At 37.7% G+C, this 20,545-nt stretch overlaps 1 protein-coding gene across 1 annotated transcript in view; it reads left to right on the forward strand.

Moving 5' to 3' along the window:
- Positions 1–20,545, forward strand: part of LOC146000618 (dipeptidase 1-like) — a 271,792-nt gene that overhangs the window by 15,686 nt on the left and 235,561 nt on the right. Inside the window, exon 3 of the mRNA XM_083138372.1 lies at positions 19,345–19,501. Coding sequence (XP_082994498.1) covers positions 19,345–19,501 — 157 coding nt within the window. The remainder of the gene's footprint in view (positions 1–19,344; positions 19,502–20,545) is intronic.

Raw genomic sequence — 20,545 nt, forward strand, 5'->3', positions numbered from 1 at the left:
TAAAAATTGTGGTTCCCAGCATTTTCCTCCCCAGCTATCACCAATAACCTATCTACAAGTTTCCTGACATCATCAACCCACACAAATTCTTTAGGCAGGGTGTTGTATTGTTTGATTCCACTGCCAGTCTTAATTTGTGACCATATGGGCTTGATTAAATTGTTGTATTTTGCCCCACTGCTAGACTTGACTCTTTTTTGTGTGGGATCATTGTTCTGGTATAGAGCATCTGATTTTATTAATATTTCTTTGTAATCCTCATAATCTTGATCTGTATAGCTGCCAGGCCTTTTCCTAGTCATCAGTTCCCACAATCCAGGTGTTCCGGAGTACTTAACAAAAGCACCTTTTTCTCCAAGTCGAGATTCTGAATATACAATTATATCATCTCCCATAAATGTTACTCTGAAATTGCCAATTCTATGTATGATGCTACCATCAAGTTCTGTGTCAGCATATAAGCCAAACACCTCATCTTTATTGTCTTTAGGTGTGGTTAAATATTTTTGAGCATGAAGACCCAATTCAATAGGATCCTGAGTAGCTTCAATTCTTCTAGGAGCAATAGGACTAGGTGTATGAATACTGGAAAGTGGGGTGAATGGATAATCTAATATGTTCCTTGCAGCTACAGGTACAAGCTCTGTGATTAAATTTTGATTTTGCTCTGTAACAGTTTTGATATTCTTACCTAAATTATTAATAGCATCAATTATGGGCTGTTCTGTTTGTTTGTGTTTTTCATAAATTCCCCGGTTCTCTGATTTCCATCCCTTAAATCTTTTTACAAGATAATCTCTTAATTTAAGATCATCAATAATTGGCCTTTTCATGGTTATTTATTTATGTTTCAATGTCTAGAAAATTGTTAATTTTATTTCTGTATTTGCCACTATTGGGTGTTCTTGTCATATCAATTGTGACAAACCCATAACTGTCCTGGTTCCAGCACCTGCTGCAAAACTTAGAAAAATCATTGTAGCTCAAGTCCCCACCTACATATTCATCATGTATGTGTTTGAGGTTGGTATGATCCTGATGAAACACACATATAAAATTGCTATTGTCTCGGATCAGCTGCTTGGGTATTTTTGAAAAAGTCTGTGCCAGGTAGAAGCAATCAATGTTTTTGTGCCGGCCCTGTGTAAAGAAATTTCTAACCTTGTTTTGATTATCCAATATAATGTCATCAAACACAACAACAGAATTATCGAGACAGTCATGAAGTGGCTTAACATCTGGTTCAAAAGTGGCAATATCCAATCCATCATATAGCTTCATCAGCTGCTGATATTTTAATTGTTCCAAGCTCTTAGAAAATATATACAAGTGCCTGTTTTTCCAGTCTAACCAGTTGGGTGCCAATAAAAAATTATCAACTATTAGTGTAGTTTTACCACAAGCAGATGGCCCAACAATAAGACACCTAATATTATCATGTAGCAATTTTCCATTTCTCTTATTCTGTTGTTCAGGTTCTGGCAGCCTCTTTATAACATCCCAGGTGCTCATATTATTATTTTGTTTGCATCGATCCAGCTGTGTTCTGGGAGTCCTAGCCATTTGACAAATAATTTGTTGCCTTTTCTGCGGATAATTTTTTCTATGAGATATGTGTCAGGCTGCTTAGTTTTGCTGAGCTCTTGTTCATAAAACCTGCCTTTGAGAATTTCTCCTCGGTGATCCTTTATTATATATGTGTTAAGGGTCCCGGGTTTAACTTGAACCACTGTAAATAATTCAGTGCTCCAGTTTCTTGTAAAGCCTCTCTTGAATAAGTGCCTATATTTGCTGATTCTTACTTGATCACCAATCTTGTATTTGGCCTTTCTTGTTGTTGGCTGGTATCTAGGATAATAAACAGTGCTGATCAATTTTTGCTCATCAGATGAAGTTACTTCAGAGGGTTTCATGTTGATTGTGGAATGAACAGAATTGTTATATTTATGTAGAAGTTCTGGAAGAATATTAATCCATTTATAATTACCTTGGAGGGTAAATTGTTTATACATAAGATTTTTTAAGGTTCTGTTGAATCTCTCTACAATTGAGGCTTTGAGATCACTGTAACTCGAATAATGTTTTATTGCCTGGCTTTTAATAAATTGTTGAAACACTGAATTATAAAATTCTTTGCCATTATCTGTTTGCAAATAGCGCGGGGATCTTCCACTCTGATTGATGATTGTTCTGAGGGCTTCTGTAACACATTTTCCAGTCTTGGATTTGAGTGGCACAGCCCAGGCAAATTTTGAAAATGTGTCTATTACAGTGAGTAGATACTTGTAGCCCTTGTTGATTTTGTCTAAGTTTTTCAACTGCCCACTTGACATTTCAATCAAGTCGCTCTGCCATAAATCATCTATGCTTTTTGTGACTACTGGGAGTCTCTTAAAATTATGTCTGGCCTGTCTGTGTAATTCATCAACAATAATTTGTCTAGACATAATATGTAAACAAGAATATTGCAACTATAGGGTGTTCAGCAGCTGATACTGCAGGATTTTCTAAATATAATTTGTCTCCAATATGTATTTTAAATTCCAAAGAGCCATCATCTTCAACATAGGCTGTTTCTAATGTATTGGGGTCTGTAAAATCCTGTAACTCTACACTGGTGATTTTCACTTTGTTATCAGCATTTGTTATTGATAAGGTGGGGAAGTGGTGTGCCTGTGGCTGTAGCCAATATTTGATCTTGATTGGTCTCAATGTGCCCCCAACAAAAAATTGGTAATAAAATTGTGCAGGGGACAGCATATATATTTTGCCACCTGGTGTAAATGGAGAATCATATTCTTTGTTGGGGATGCTGTACAATTCAAGAATTACTGTATGTTTAGGATTTTCAATTATGCCTGTTATTTCCTTTTCTGCTGTGAGCAATCTGCTTGTTACAGATTCAAGGTGCTCATTGATGGTTCTAACAATCTCATCGTGCCCAGGCTTGATTCTTATGTCAACAGCAAGTTTTTTGTATTGTTGCACAATTTCTTGTAGCTGGGTGGAAAAAACAGACGGAGCATTTGCTTGATTGGATTCCATGGTCCCTAGCTGTTGCTTGATATTAGCTACAATTTGTTGCAAATTTTCAACAACTGCCAATTTTGAATTTTGAGCTGTAAGATCATGGACCTGTCTTCTGATATCCTCAAACAGGGCATGCAGTTCATTAATATGTTGATTGGTTGGTAGAGTGGCCACTGTCTGAGTGAGATGTTTGATCTCTGCTTGGATATTCTTGATATCTTCTGATTTCAATATCCTATTCACTGCCCTCTTTATATTTTTAAGTTTCTGTGATGTAGGCAGATTTGACACAGTATTTTGCAAAAATTCAAGTGCCAATTTTACATTGTTTAATTCAGAAGCATCAGCCACATTTTGCATAGCATTTTGGAGCAGGGCTATATCTGCCTGAGAGGGTGTGGATTGTTGTAAAATTTCAAGTTTTGTTTGGATATCATCTATTAAGTGATGAAAATGAGATAGTTCAGATTCAGTGTTGAGGTTTTCAAGCTTTGTGATTTGTTGCTGGACACTAACAAGGGTATCTACAATCCCGGGCAATCGGGATTCTAGTAGATTTGCCAAATCACTTTGCACTGCTGCTATTGTACCTTCAAGATGGGTTATGGAACTTTGAATTTTTCCAAAATCTTCATATGTTTCAAGTTGCAGCTTAATATTTGCTACACTCCGAGTTATTGCATTCAAAGCATCAGAAGATGGCAAATTGTTCATAAAATTTTCAAGTGTCTCAATTTTTCCTTTAACCTCGGCTATGGCATTGTTCAGAGGGTCCAGATTAGGTATTTGGAGTGACTGAATCTGTTCTTTTAGAGTGGAAATCACGAGATCAAAATCTTCTTGTGATTTTATGCTTTTGACAATTGTTTGGAGCTGTGCCTGGACATTATTTATCTGCTCTTCCAATTGTTGTTTCAATTGCTCAGAATTGGTGGCTTGGGTCTTAAATTTGGCTTGAAGAGCTGCTACAGCTTCTTCCAAACTTTGAAAATTATCCAATGTGGCCAGGTCAGTATATTTCTGAAGCAACAATTTGAGTTCAGAATCAATTTTAAGAAGAGGGTCCATGCATTGTGATTGCAAATTTGTAATTTCTAATTGAAGGCTGGCATTGAGTGTAGTTTGTAAAGCTTGTAAATCACTTCTTAATTTCTTGACTCTGACATCAAGCATCAGAATCTCATCACTGTGATCTTCATGTCTTGTATGGCCAAAAATATCATTAGGCATTTTTGATTTAGTAGTTATTTATTATAGAGTATCTGATTCTTAATTCTATAAAAAAGGTATAAGCTTATCATAGGATCCAGGGACCTCAATATATAAGCAGTCACCAGCAGAAACAGTATAAACAGTGCCAGAAATCATGTTTGAGTGCTTAATTCTATAAATATTTCTCCCTACTGAAATTTTAACATCACCCTCAGGAGTTGTAATAAATTGCAATTGCCCACCTACAGGTAATTGGTAATAATTTAAATTATTGTTAAATATGTACAATATTTTGCCTGTTTTATCATCAATATCTGTAAGTATGCTGTTCAGATGAATAATTAATAAACCACTCAGTTTAGACAGCATAGACTGCATATCAGAAGATGGTTGTGGTGTTGGCAGGTCCATAATACCTTGTTTTTTAAACCCAAATAAGTTCATAGGCATGTTTATTTATTTCAAATCATGCTCTGTAATTGGGCATTGTTTCCCACTTTTCAAATCGCAATGACCCCATGGTAGAGTATGTATGCCACATGATAAAATGTATCTCTTATCATCATGTGGGTCCAGAGCCACTTTTCTTACAATATTTGTAGTCAATAAGTGATCCACACTCTGAATTCTGGATTCTGATGTTTTGATTGTGCTACATGATTTGAGGCTATTTTCATAATCTTCAAATTCAAGCTCTTTTTCAACAGTCACTCTGCCAATACCCTTGGCTTTTTTTGACAACAGCACTACATGTTTTAAAACTGTACATCTTGGCACTTAACCCAGCAAATGCCACAATAACATCACCAAGTGTCTCATCTTTTAACTTGCCAGGCACTTTTTTGTTGTGGGGTTGAATTTTTGTATGTTCACTGGTATCAAAATATTCAAGCAATTCAGGCTGTGACATATCTTTATAAACATCTTCTGTTTGAATATCAAGAACAAAACTATCCGTATCCATGTACATCAATTTTATATTATCACGATAAAAAGGTTTCAACACATCATAATAGAGCTTTAACATATGTAATTTGGCCAATTCCAATATCACAGCCCCTACATAAATAGGTTTATCAAACTTAATCTTTGTTTTTTTCATGTTGAAAAGTGCCATATTTTCATCATAAATTCTTCTATAATTGAAATTAGGCTTTGCAACCAATTTTTTGCTCAGGCTGGGGTCAGTAATTATTTTAACATCGGTATGTTTTCTGACATTTTCAATAGTTTTGCCATACACAGAATTAACCATCAATTTAAACAAAGATTTATCAAATTGGCTCTTTGCAGATGTTCGAAGCTCCGTGTTTGTATCAATATATGATTTCAACCATTTTGAGTGTTTGAACTTCAAAACTTTTCCAACTTTGGTCACTTGGACACCATGATGCATCAGGAACTGGAGGTTTTTGTAATATATGACATAACCCTGTTTTGGCTCCAGTGTCATCACCAATTTCTTCTGTTTAGAGCCAGGTGAGCACTGAACCTCAGGAATTGGGGGCAGATAAGAAAATTTGTTGTGTAAATCATCAGGAATTGTCAGATCAACCTCTAAGAAGAGGCCACAGTCACTGTCATCAAAGTCCTGAAGATCCTCAATATTGAAATCTTCGACCCATTCAAGCCCTGCATATTTATTTTATTTTATTTTATTTATTCCTTGTTTTGGATGGCGAAGTTAAGGCACAAGCCTTTTCTTCCACTTAACCATCTCTACATTACATTTTATAAATTGATTTTTATAGCTAACTGTATGATAAATATATAAAAAACTAAATATTTAAGATACCAAGAAATGAAATCTATAAAAAACTAAGAACATTGAGATACCAAAAAAAAGAAAAACACAAGAAAAAATAAAAGAGAAAGACGCAAAAAACATAAAAAATAAAGACAAAAATACATACACACTAAGTAAAAAAAATACACGTAAAACATAAACACACACGCAACAAACATAGTCAAATTACAGAAAAGGTCGGTGGGTGTTGGTCCTACCAGTTTACACGAAGGTTTAATTTTATTTTATTTCCCTGTTTTCAGTTCTGGTAAGTTGACTCCAGAAGATGATTTGTTAATTTTGATTTGAATTGGAGAAGAGAAGAAGAGTTTCTTATGTCGTTGGGGAGGTCGTTCCACGCTCTGGTAGCAGTGACCGTTAAGGAATTTCCATAAAACGTTGTCTTGTGGGAGGGAATGGCCAGCAGAGAGTTGTCTCTCGAACGGGTGGCAAAGGTGTGTGCTGAACTTAGGGGTTGAAATCGAGAAAGTAGGTAGGACGGCTCTCGTGAGTTTACTATTTTGTAGAGCGCTGTAAGAGCGTGAAAGCGGCGGCGAGTGGAAAGGTCGAACCAGCCTAGGTCCTTGAAAGCCGGGGTCAGGTGGTCAAAAAATTTGATATTATAAATGTAGCGCACACATGCATTTTGTATTCGCTGTAGACGTCTTGCTAGTTCACCGTTGAGGTCAATATATGTCAAGTCACAGTAGTCTATATGAGACAGAACTAAGGACTCCACGAGTGTTTTTTTTAATTCTTGTGGTAAAATATTTTTAAGGCGGTACAGCGAGTGTAATGCTGCGTAGGATTTTTTACATATGGCCTTCACATGGTCACTCCAAGTGAGGTTTTCGTCCACAACGACTCCCAGGTCTTTGACCGAAAGCGACAACGAAATGGGGTTTCCTTCGACAAGAATGTCAGGGATGGAGGACTTCTCTGTTGTGGAAATGAGCTGACGTGAGCCAATTAAAATACATTTCGTTTTCTCAGCATTTACTCGCAGACCGTTTGCCTGAGACCACTTGCAGACGTTCATAATATCATCGTTTAGGGCTTTGATGGCCATATTGATGCTTGTTTTAGGGAACGACAAATAACATTGGACGTCATCAGCGTACAGATGGTAATTAGTCGATTGAAAGTTTCCAGATATATCATTTACGTACATGGAGAACAGCAGCGGAGACAGGACGCTACCTTGGGGTACACCGCAATTCGTCGGCAGCCACGACGACTTATTGTCAGAAACGAATGTGCGTTGCTGTCTGGCTGCTAAATATGAGCGAGCCCAGTCAAGAGCGGGTTGGGAAAAGTTGAAATAAGATGACAATTTTGCCAGAAGGATATCGTGGTCTACGGTTTGGAAGGCTTTGCTGTAATCGAGGAGAACTAGCATTGTCAAATATCTCTTATCCATCGCCGACCTTACATCATCCACCACTTTAATGAGCGCTGTGCTGGTGCTGTGATGTGGGCGGAAACCGGACTGGAAGGGGTTTAACAATTTTTTCGATTGCACATAGTTAAAAATTTGCTCGTGAACGATGTTTTCAAATACTTTTGACAAAGTTGGGAGAATACTGATCGGTCGAAAATCTTCAGCTCTTACTGGGTTGGTGATTTTAGCCAGGGGGCGTATGTGAGCGAGTTTCCAAATGCTTGGGAATGTGCCAGTGTACAGGGATGTGTTGAAAATATCTGCAATTGCGGGTGAGATGTGGGTAGCGATATACTTTAACATGTTAATAGAAATTTCGTCTGCTCCGGTTGCATTGGATTTGATTTTATTAATTGTAGTTTGGACCTTTTCATGCGTTATAAAAGAGAAATAGAAACTATTGTTGTTGTTGCTTTTATGAACACTTATGGAGTCGATTGTACGTTTCTTAATTTCAGGATTTATACCTGATACGTTTTGGAAGTGGCCATTTAGTTCTTCTGTGGAGATGCCAACAATTTCATTACTATCATATTTTTTCCCAACGCCGAACATTTTAAGTTTATTCCACAGCGATTTCGGCTGCGATCTGTAGTTTAATAGTTGTCCCGCAAAGCAAAACTTTCTCCTTCGTATTTCCTGCGTGCACCGATTCCGAAGAATGCGGTATTCTTCGAAATAATCGTGTACTGATTCCAGATTTGCTTTGAGTGTGGACTTATACCGCCTGTAAGCTGCATCCCTACGGGACATCAGCTGAAGAATCTCGGGGGTGATCCACGGGCTGGGAGGTCTCGAAACTCTTTTTCTTTTCACGGGCGCGTGCTTGTTGTAAATATGAAGAATGAGGGAGTTTATCCATCATATCCAGTTTATCCATCATATCGTAACCATAGAGGCTATTTGCATCCACATACAATATATAATTTGATGGCCGTGCTGGATTATAATCAGGCATATATTTGTTATTTGCTCTGGCATATCTCTGAGAACATTGCACCATCCCCCCTCTTATACATTGCTCCATAAACAGATACATATCTTGATCTTGGATCAGATCCAAATGCTTTTTAGTGTTCAAAAACATTGCAGCCCATGCTAGGCCTGGGGCACTGTAAAAATACACTGGGTCCAGCCTATAATTTTGCATGGAAGATTTTCTGAATGCCTGCAATATATCAGCTAAGAGGGTCACATCAAGTTTTAAATATGCCATGTGATAATCACCAAATGTCTGGCATTTTAAATTGTTCCACATCAATTGGGCATGGTGATAATCTTCATCAGTGATTCCAGATCCTCTGATTTTGCTGTAAAACTCTTCTTGTGGTGGCAGAGAACACTCATCAAATTTAGAAAAATCTGTAACATAATCATATGGATATACACCCTTCCGCCTAATTAATTTCAGGTCCTGATTTGGAAACAATGCACATGTGATTTTGAATTGATCATCAGATAATTGAGTGGCCAGTGTAGCCAGGCTAGCAGATAAAATTCTGTAAGAATCAAGAAATCTTATGTGAATAGGAACACCATTAACTTTAATTATTTTGCTAATAGCAATATATTTCTCATCATTTTCAGCTAAAATATTTAAATTCTGTTTGTCAAACCCCTCATATCTGATCAGATGATGGAAATCATAATTGGATGCTCCATGGCAAAATATAGGGACAAATTTTGGTCTCTGGATCTTAATATTACAGCTATTACACAGGGCCATTTTGAATTTACCATCTGTATGAGAATGGTGTTTCACCTTGATTTTTGTATCTGAAAATTCAGAATCACATACCGGGCATTTTTCTGCATTGTTGAAATCCTCAATCTGTTTCTCTGTTAAAGGCAACATGGGTTTTGATTTTAATAAAATATTAGATGCTATGTCACGGCACTCATTTTCTATTCTATGTGCAAATTTTTTGATGGCATCTGGCCCCATGTATGAATCTTTTTTACTAACAACACCATCCTGTACAACCACATAATAAAAGCTGGAAGGTTCATGTAGCTGGTATGGTGTAATTGAAGATTCTTCAGGATCTGGATTGCAGAATTCAAGAGGTTTGAGGTTTGATTCAAAATCACAGATTATATATTTTGGGTGTTCCAACAAGGCTTCAAACTTTTTGAATTCTGCATTTTCACTTGGCATTGGCATCACCATATGAACAGGTTTATAATTGCCACAGTATTTCAGATGCTCAATTAACTTGTTTTTTGCAATTTCTGCACTCTCTTCACGAACCCCCTTCACCATTTTTTGACCATAAAATACAGTTAAGCATCTTCTGCACAACTTGAATATTATATTGGATTTGTCTAGTTGTGTTCTCACTAAAGCTTCAAGATTATGTATCAGAGTGTAATGATATTTGCCATCCTCTTCAATTAAGAGCAGATCAATCGGGACAGCAGAATCATCATCAATTGTACTGATTCTGAGAGGTTCTATCAAGCAATTTCCACGGCCAGTGGAACAAATAAATACATTAATAGATAATTGTTTGCCATTGATATGCCTGGCCTTTTTTTCAAATTTATCAATATTCTGAACAGACATTGGATATTCTAAACCCTCCATTGCCTCATCGAAATTGTGTTCATATTGTTTATAATAACTTATTCTCTGAGGATTCCTTGAAACTGGGTACAAAGCAGCTAAAATACACCACAAAAAGCATTTCTCATCATTATTTTCTATATTAACCACGGCTGTTTTGTTTTTAATATTGGCAGGTAATGGCAAATATGTAGATCCTTGTAATGGGCTGAATTCAGAAATATTAACATATAACTTGTGTGGAGAACCGCATAGGCTCCATCCAGACTCTTTTGCTGCAAATTCAGAGTGTTTAATATTCAATTGATCTATCAACCTGCTTATTATTGTGTCTGAATTTGCATTTGAATATACCGGTACAGTTTCTGTTATGTGGGGCTGTGTAAATTTTGTGCTATTTGGTTTCTTATATTGTGTAAACAATTTGAGGGACAGCTTATAAGAGCCATTTTGTGCATTTAGAATTGCCTGCACATCAGGTTTTTTACTGTTCAAAAAATTCTTAATGCCACATCTTGGCTCTGATACAAACCGATAATCTCTTAATTGGCCATTAAAACTGCTATGGATAGGTGGTTCATAGCGTGGCTGCTTTGCAGGTCCAGCATTAACAGGTGCTTCATGCTTCCTTTTCAGACCAGATGTGGATGGTTGTGGGGGCAATGTTGATGACTGTACATAAGAATTACACTTATGCCATTTGTAATATGCCTTGCTTAATATTTTATGGCATCTTGGACACATTTTAGTAGTTTTTCTGCATTTCTTAGAGTCACAAATACGGCAATGCCTAGCCCAATGAGAACTAGATATATTTTTATTACACTGATTGCAATATTTTTGTTTTGGCATTTTTGTTGTTGTTTATTATATAAAATTTCTTGGGGTTCAAATCAAAATTCTATACAAAATATCAGTTGGGTTCAGCAGTTAGTGGCTGAGCTGGTGCTTTTATACCCAAACAACAGCAGTAACTAGGTTTTGGTGATAGTTTTGCTCTATTATTCTGATGTACAACACACTTCACCAGGTTTAAAACCTCATCTCTATATCAACTAAATACAATTCAAAATTGGATTTTGAACTGTGCAATAAATATTCTGTAAGTCTCACTTGTGTTTATATTAACAGAACAAGACAAAACCAGAATTGTATTCAGGATTGCATGTTTTCATACAAAAAAGCCATATTTTTGACAAGTTTATAAACAACAATCACACAGATATAGCTTTTACACACATGGCCGAATCTGTCTGAGGGGGATTCAAGATTCTTGGGATTTTGACAGAAAAAACACACTATAAACAATAAGATGATATGGGAACTTGGCATTGTTTTAAGTATAGGCAAATCTGTCTGAGAGGCTTTATTTTTTCTACACTTCTTCAGAGCATGTCACACCTGAAGAATTGGGGTATAGGCCCCTCTTGGCTTTGTTTTAAGTGTAAGCAAATCTATCTGTTGAGCCTTCACCCTTTCTACACTTGAATTCAGAATTTCTTAAAAATCAGAGCATATCACACCTGAAGAATTGGGGTATAGGCCCCTCTTGGCATTGTCTTAAGTATAGGCAAATCTATCTGTTGAGCCTTCACCCTTTCTACACTTGAATTCAGAATTTCTTAAAAATCAGAGCATATCACACCTGAAGAATTGGGGTATAGGCCCCTCTTGGCTTTGTTTTAAGTGTAAGCAAATCGGATTGTTCAATCAAATAGCCTCGCCTTTTCTACACTTATAAGTGGTGCTGGTTATAGCATCAACCCCACTACTCTTGTATATCACGGCGCGGACTCTTTGATCACAAAATTCCTTTTACGGGACTTAATGTTAGTGACAATGATTCTATTCCACAATGGAATTTTAATTGGACAAATCCATTCTTTCTACTTTTATATATTTTTACATGTTTCTTGGAGATGAACTCTTCTTCCGTCTTTAGGTGAATAAATATTGGCCAATCTTGTTCATTTCGGGGATCGCATCCATTTCGCCGAATCCCATTTCGGCTAAACCTGTTGGAAGGGAAATTTTGACGGAGCTCAACGTATATACACGAAACAATTCGGAACTTGTGACGGTGCTAATTACGAACAGTCACCTGAGCCAAATAGTCAGGTGTGTCAGTCGGATGAGACAAATGTCAGCAATATAACAGTCAATAGCCTTAGTCGTATGCTAAGCGCTAATTAAGGTAAGGTAATGTTAGGTTATTACACTCCTCACAACAAGTTTGGACCATTGTTAAATTAGGCCATAGGTGATACGCAATATCTTGGAATTCAACACATGGTATCTATCTGCTGGACGTGCTGGACATGCCACTAGGCTATCACCTATCGCCCAATAGGCGTCGCCTTGTAATCAAGGGGTCCCGGGTTCGATTCCCGGTGCAGGCACATAGTGGTTCGGATCCCACTTTAATATGCAGGTTCAGTCCCGATTATCTTTACTGTGCATCAAATACACTTAAAACACCAACCTATCGCCTAACAACGATATTCCAAACTTTTTGTGAGGAGTGTATATTGTATTAACCTAACTTAACCTTAAGTGCTAATTAAGGATGGAATAACAAAACAGAGAACGTATCGCCCTGTTGAGAGACTTAAATTTCCTTCATTTGAAATATTTCCCTTTGAACCAGTTGAGGCGAAATGGGATTACCCGTTTCGCCTAATAAGGCGGCCAGGCAATAAATCATTTTATCTAGTGCTGATAAACAATTAAGCGTAAGGAGATTGACCGAAAAGAGACTACACGGTTTTAGGGAATCGACCCTACGAAGGGTTTGTTATTTGCTCCAAATCCTGTGCAGTGACCAACTACTCCACGGGGCCCCAGAAATTCTATACTTAATTTTGTTACATTTAAGTAAACATTTTTATTTTCGGGGAAAGAAATCAGGACATATTCGCTTGGAATCTACAACTGGACGACTTAGGGTTTTGGACCAGTGCAGGAAGTCTGCTTTTTTCATTTTCCTCTGTTTCCAATTGATTGCTTGAACACTCATGTTTTATTGTGCCACTGAATTCTCGTACCGTGTTCGGCTTCTTCGTTCTTCCCTTGTCTCATGAACACTAGTGTTACAACAAATAAATGTAGTTAAAGCACTAGACAATAGACAATGTTGAATTGACATTGCATTCTGGACTAGGTATTGGAGGAAAGTAAATATCATCAAAGCCGTTTACTGTAAGTGCCTACAGGTGCGACCACACAGACTGCTATGCTACGTTTGCTATGTTCTCTACACCAGGTGGCAGCTTAGAAAGTTGTGTTTTTTTGTATGAAAGTTGCTAATACACGCCGTGAATTTGAAAACTACTATCGGATTTAAAATTATAGATACTCGAGTTTGGCTCCAATTAAAATTTAACCAGTAGACCTACATAAAAACGAATTACATCAAAATTTTGATTAATGAATTCTACGTTAATCTATGCTATCCGCTTCTTTTCGAGTATGCCTTCTATTTTTTTTGTAGTGAGAACAAGAAAACGGTCTTTTTTTAGTTTTGCAAAGGATTTCTATCTTTGAAATTCTGTAAACCAATAAACGGTGGTAAGACTGTTACGAAAGTTTACTATCGTGAAGGCAAAAAGATTTTGAGTTCAATTATTAAATTTCAGTTTTTCAAAATTTCTAATAAAAACGTTATTTTAAATTTTGCGAAACAACTTTTCTTGGTATTGGGTAGCCTTACAAGTACAAGATTGAGCTTGTTTGGAAGCTCTTTGCATCTGTTTTTAAAAAGCCTTATCATTGTCAATTCACACTGCGAAACCGATTTTATACAGATTTTAATTCAGCGGAGTAAAGCTGTTCGCGGAACGTGGCAACACAGCGATGTCCGTTGAACCGCGGAAACTACCGGCGGGTGCTGCGAGTCAATACTTGCAGTGTTATCACTTAAGCATCGATACTTTCACTACCTCAATTAACGTCTCTTGAAACTTTCAATTTGCATAATAGAATTTCAGTAAATACACGTTACAGCCACTACTGAAGGGTGACTGAGATGTCTCAGAATGAGTCTACTGCGCATGGTTGTCCACGGTGACGTGACGTTATAAATAATAGCCATAATCAAACACTCCCGGCACCATACAGATGACTTAGTTGTAAAGTCGTCGGCTTGAAATCAAGGGCAGTCGGGTTTGAAACCAGATGGAGGTACATAGCGCTTCGGAATCCATTTTACGCTGTAGGTCCAGTCCCGATTTGCATATCTGTGAATAAATTCGAACTCAAACACTCCTGATTGATTTTATTGATTTTAGTTGTATTTTTTTATTTAGTTGTATTTTTTACTTCGCATTTCTACCATTTTTGGCTAATCTCGAAGATGAATAACACTGATGATATGATGAAAGTGATGGAGGGACACTCACAAAGAACACCCATGCCGGGACCAGGATTCGAACCCGGAACCCCTTTGGTCGTATCGCGCTGTGTTTGGATGCTACTATAACAGCGAACACAGCATTTGTGGCTTCCTCAACTCTGTGTGGTTAGTTACGTTGTCATTAAGGAAGATATTTTTGCTTCGCATAACGAACATAGTGTGCTTAGTGGGCGCAGCTTATTTTGTTATTACTATTAATATACATACGTATACTTTGTTTTATTACTTAGCGAGTACAAGAATAAGAATTAAGAATGTACCACACGGCATGCATAAGAACAGGCTGCATAATTGTTGCCTTACCTCGCGTTAAATTTATTGGAGGTTGGAAAATATTACCTTGTAGTATCATATATTACAGAGTCATATTTTTCTGTTGGTCAATGCTTTACTTGTATCTTGGGAAGTGTACGATCTCTTGGTATCTATTGTAATGCGTGTAAACATTTCCTGTGCATATGTGAGGTGCACATATCCAGATGGGTCAATGTTCTTGTCGATACTGTGAGAAATCAACGTGGACTGGATTATTAATATTGAAGGCTGTTATAAAACAGGTTGGAACTCTGTTGACTGCGTGTCAACACGATTCGCTCAGTAGACACTGAACCGCTTGAGATTATAAAATTTGTATAGTTTATTTGAAAGAATCCAGCAAGTGGATAGCTTCAAGTACCTCTGATGCACTATAAGCAGTGACATGAGCTGAAAACAAGAAGTGAAAATGAGAATCGCAATAGCAAAAGAAGCTTTCAATAGAAGAAAAAATGTTTTTTGTGGACCCATGGACATAGGTCTAAGAAAGAGATTAGTGAAATGTTTTGTGTGGAGTGTAGCACTATATGGTGCAGAAACCTGGACGTTTAGAAGAAATGAAGAGAAACGACTCGAAGCTTTTGAAATGTGGACATGGCGAAAAATGGAGCGTGTAAAATGGACGGACAAGGTAAGAAACGAAGCCGTACTGAAAAGAGTTGGTGAAAGAGATCTATACTGGAGACCATCAAGAAAAGGAAAAGAAACTGGTTAGGACACTGTCTAAGAAGGAACTGCCTGCTAAGAGATGCCGTGGAGGGAATGGTTGAAGGAGGAAAAGTCCGTGGAAGAAAGAGATATCAGCTTATGGATGATATTAAATTAACTGGGTCGTATGCTATTACGAAGCGTAAGGCAGAGAATAGGGAAAGCTGGAGATTGCAGTGAAAAACCTGCCAATTACGAAGAAAACAATGAATGAATGAATAGTTTATTAAATCGTATACGCGGACATATATTCTAGGAAAGAACTTTGAAAATATACTTACATATTTTTGTTCCTTTTCTAGTCCCAAAGATGGACAAAGGGACATGTTTTGACATTTTTATTAATCATTGGTTGCATTTTAGAGTGATTTCTAAGCAGCTTCACATCCAAATATATAAATGGTGATGTATTGATTGATTTGGTTTATTTTACTTCGCTTTTCCGCCACTTTTGGCTAATCGCGAAGATTAGAATTAGTGATGGTGTGGTGAAATTTATGAAGGGTCAGTCACAAAGTGTGCCCAGGTCGTGATTCGAACCCGCGACCCATGGCGTCGTAGTGCGCTATGCTAACCACTTAGCCACGGTGGTCGGCAGATGTTTTGGAAATACATTAAAATATGTTCACCGGAAACATTGCAATGAATTTAAGTTTAAGTCCATTTTATGCACAGTTAGGCTAATCAAGTCTGGATATCCAACGTAAAGAGCGATGCTAAGCAATATATACCTCGACCGGGTATCCAGTCCGACAAATCTTCATTATTTGATTCATTGATTTATTTGGTGTTTTAAGTCCACTTTGTGCATAGTATGGCTAATCGGAAGACTGGACCTACAGTTTAAAGTGGAATCCGAACCACTGTGTGCCTCCACCGGGAATTGAACCCGGGACCCCTTGATTAGGAGGCGACGACGTTTCCAATACTCCAAAGTAAAAGCTCGAAGTGTAATATTGCACTTAGCACATGAGGAATAAGGGCGATACTGGCGGAATACAGCCAGAATGAACAAACACGAAAGCAAACTACAACAACGAAAGATTTTCGCGGATCATTCCGCAACCTTTCAATGCATTTACAGATCTTTCAGAGTCTGCTAAATTGTATTTTTTATTTCTTAATGAATAGTAGTATATACGTTTTGTGCGTGTGTGTTTAAGGCAATGTGATATGCCATAAGTAGGGAAATAATTTTAAGGTGCAAAATTATGGTTAGGAAAGGGAAAGAAAAAGTTCTGAAAATATTTTCAAAAGACACAAAAACAAGGTGCTGATAAAATGCTTTTATTCAATGTTCTATTTTTCTGCGAATTCTGTAGGTATATAATGCGCACCGACCACATAGAGAACTGTGGTGCTGCCGAATAGCTTTTGTTTAAGTTTGTGTTTTCTCTCGCGGGTTTTACTAAATTTTCTTTGGAATTATTGGGGCTGCAATGATTATATCATACCATTTTATAGCTCACGTTCTGCTCTACAAAATTAGACTATCGGATTTTATGTAGCTGTTCAAGAAGAGTGAAAATCATTTATTTTTCTGTCCAATTTTTAACAAAACATGAAATAATGGAAAGGAAAAAGATGATGAAGCACCAAAGAAGGGGATAAAAAAGGGATACATGTGCTAATCTCACGAAAAGGTGCAACAAAGTTTGTTCATTTTACTTGATTTCATATCCAAAAATACATTTCTCAAACGATCGGTATCAAGATAGTTATATTCTTGGAAATCTGATGTACCTTAAAATACATTCCCTAGTCATAATACTCGCATGTACAAATGTATTTCATAATAACTACTCATTTCATAGGTTGTCAGTCCGCCATCTATTTCAAGGAGTTGGTCAGGAATTGATTCATCTTCCACGTGATGATGAAGGTTGACTCAATTTGTCAGAAAGATGAATGGGATTAATCGAAGACGTTAGTTCGTTCTTTTTGTTAAGACTTCCTGTTCAGTGAAATGAAGTTAGGAGTTTCTGGGCATTAATAGATACGCATGTAATGGTTTCGTTTGGTAACGCGATCTGTGGAATATGGCGGTTAAATGAGAACATTCTTGTCAAACCATTTTTCATTTTATATCATATCTATTATTATCCATTGTTGCCAAAAATTTCCTCCCTAAAGAAGACTTCGTTTTTAGACCTACTCTATTTGAAGAGACTTTTAAGGGAGACACCTAACTGGCTATGCTGGGCAAACAGACGGCACTGCACCTGGGCTTGATTGTTCTTGCAGTCCTCCCCGATGAATAGTGCTAACGACGTCGCCTTGTAATCAAGGTGTCCGGGTTCGATACCCGGCAAAGTAGTTTAGTGGTTCGGATCCAACTTTAAACTGTTGGTCGAGTCCCCATTAGCCGACATGTGTACAAATTGGACTTTAAACAAACATCCAAACAATACAATTCAGCTAGTTTATACGCATAATAACACTAGGTCGAAAGGCATAAACTAATATTAGTGAATTAGGTAATATGAGGGCTATCTGTCCAATCTGGTTGACTAAATCCCGTTAATACTCTAACGATCTTTATGTAAATGTTTAGTTTAGTCGTTTAGTTTAGTTCAGTTATTAGGGTCCTCAAGAAGTACTAGGTTGAATTTGTTCTTTCGTGTATTGAATATAATCACTATTTTATTATCATCGCCGCAATTAACGCAGCAACCTTGCATTTCATCGTAACTAAATGAACTTGGGGGTTCGTCGTGCTGACCACACGTCACCACATAACTGGTTAAATTGTCTCCCACCTCGGCAGATGGAGGTAGTCGATAGGCATTCCCTGACCTTCATGGACGGTTGCGCCACGGGATATTTTATTTTATTATATTATATTTATTTCATTAAAATTGCAGAAAATAAATTGAAATTCACTGTATAAAGACAGAGACAAATGACACGTTATGTGTGGCGTGCAGCATTGTATGTCACAGAAACCCGGCCGCAATGCAGAAGTGGGAAAAAGTAGCTTGGAACTTTAGAAATGTGTCTATGGCTAAGAATGGAGCATGTGAAATGGACAGGCAGGAGAAATAAATTAAACTCTCCTTGCAAGAGGAGGCAAATAAAGGGGCAGTGCCGTAAGGGATGAAGAAAGAGGAATGGAATTGATTAAGTAGGAGATGCTTCATAAAATTCCTGATGGTTTGTTTAGAAGAGTTGGATAGTGTTAGGGAAATAAAAATATGCCATTTTATAGATGTTGATCCTGCTCTGATGTAACACATAGAGCAGGAGATCGAAAAGTCTGTAGGTTGTAGTGACTATGTCCATAGGACTGTTACAGGGAGAGGGTTTCGCTTGAGCTACCAATAGTTCGCACGGACGAAGCTAGATAGCGTATGGAAATTGTGGGCTTTCTCGCTCGAGCGAATAACGCTCGAACAGGCAAATTGATTGGAATATACTGGAAGCAAAGTAGTACACATATAACTGTAATTTGTCTGTATCATCGGACCGTCAAATATGGATAGTGAAGGAAATGACGCAGTGAAATTGAAACTTAAGTGAACATGGTCATCATCTCCATGTTAAAATTTCATTTAATTTACGTATCTTACCAATTCACAGGGATATACGAACATGAAATAGATGTTTGTGGGTTGAAACTATCAAGTGGTATATGTTACACATAATGTGTCTCCGATTATTGTCTTGCCACATTAAAATTATATTCCTTTGTAAACGCTCGAGGGTGGGAGAATCGAACGAGTACAAGCGAGCGAATGTGGTCCCAAGCAGTACTCTAATGCCATTTATATAGATCGCAATGAATGTACGAACATTTGCTCTTGGTTTTACTATAGTTCAATTCATTTTTCTTTCATTGAAATTTAATAACATGAATTTCTCTTTCTTCTTTGCAGGCATAACGATTTGCCGTGGAACATCCGCAAGTTCTTGAGGAACCAACTCCGTAACTTCCACTTCAACGACGACCTCCGCCAGGAGGAGCCTTGGTCGAAAAGCTCCTGGTCGCACACGGACCTCTACAGGTTGCGGCACGGGATGGTGGGTGCTCAGGTAAGGATCAGGCACTTAGGCTGAGAAACTCTCTCTAAATGCATGCGATATTTATTTATTTATTTATTTATTTATCACCTATAACAGAGCTTTAATTACAATGTGTGTACATAGAGTAAAAAAAGAACAATTCAAAAATTATAATTACAACAATACAATACAACAGAAGAAGAAAGAAAAATATCTCATAAATACGCTAATAATTGCGTAAAGAATACGAGTACAAATTTCATGCTGTGCATAAATAAAATATATGATATTTACAGAAGTATAACCACATACATATCTATTGATGCGTTCACTGGTTTCAATAGCACAAAACTACGGAGATCGTGATTGTGAACGCTTCGCGGTCAGATGGTAGAGCAAGGTTACGTTCTATGGTTCCCATACAATCTTGCTGACAGGCTTCTGGCAGAGAGTGAAATGATATCAAGGGATAACGACGATGTACACCTTACCTCTCGGCCAAGCGGTTGAGTGTAGGCGTCAGGTGACAGAGCACGGAGTTCTGAGTTCGACGGCCCACGTCTTTTTACCGTAGCTGGCGACGAAGCACAAGCTGGTCTCGTAGAGATAGCCCTTGAGAAGGCTATTCGTGCGACGGCTGTAACTTACAAGCCGAGGTACTGTAGATGGTCAACTCGCATATGAACCGTGCGGTTGCCTTTGGCGAAGGCTACGTCTCGGAGTCCCGAGCCTATCTCGAGACGTGATAGAGTGAGTAGGTCTACGCCTGGTAGCTGGTAACTTTCGTGAGGTGCTCCTGAATTCCCTAATTTGACTAACTAACGAATTCAAGTGCCTACCTCTTTTAAGCTGCTGGCAAATACTTCCTAGCTGCATGGTCAGCAATTCCTTATTTGCCAGCCGATGAAGGGTTTGAGCCCGGTAGCATCGAAGAATGCCGTGTCTCCTGACGTCATGTGTTTCCGCTATTTGTGGAATGTTATGTTGTGTAGTGTATCGTCGTTTGACCGAGCACTGATGTCTGGAGAGAGATTTAATTTTTTTTTACAGAGTCTCCCTCCTCCTGACTACCAT

Source organism: Lepisma saccharinum, chromosome 16, assembly GCF_977018435.1.
Source record: "Lepisma saccharinum chromosome 16, izLepSacc3.1, whole genome shotgun sequence".
NCBI lineage: Eukaryota > Metazoa > Arthropoda > Insecta > Zygentoma > Lepismatidae > Lepisma > Lepisma saccharinum.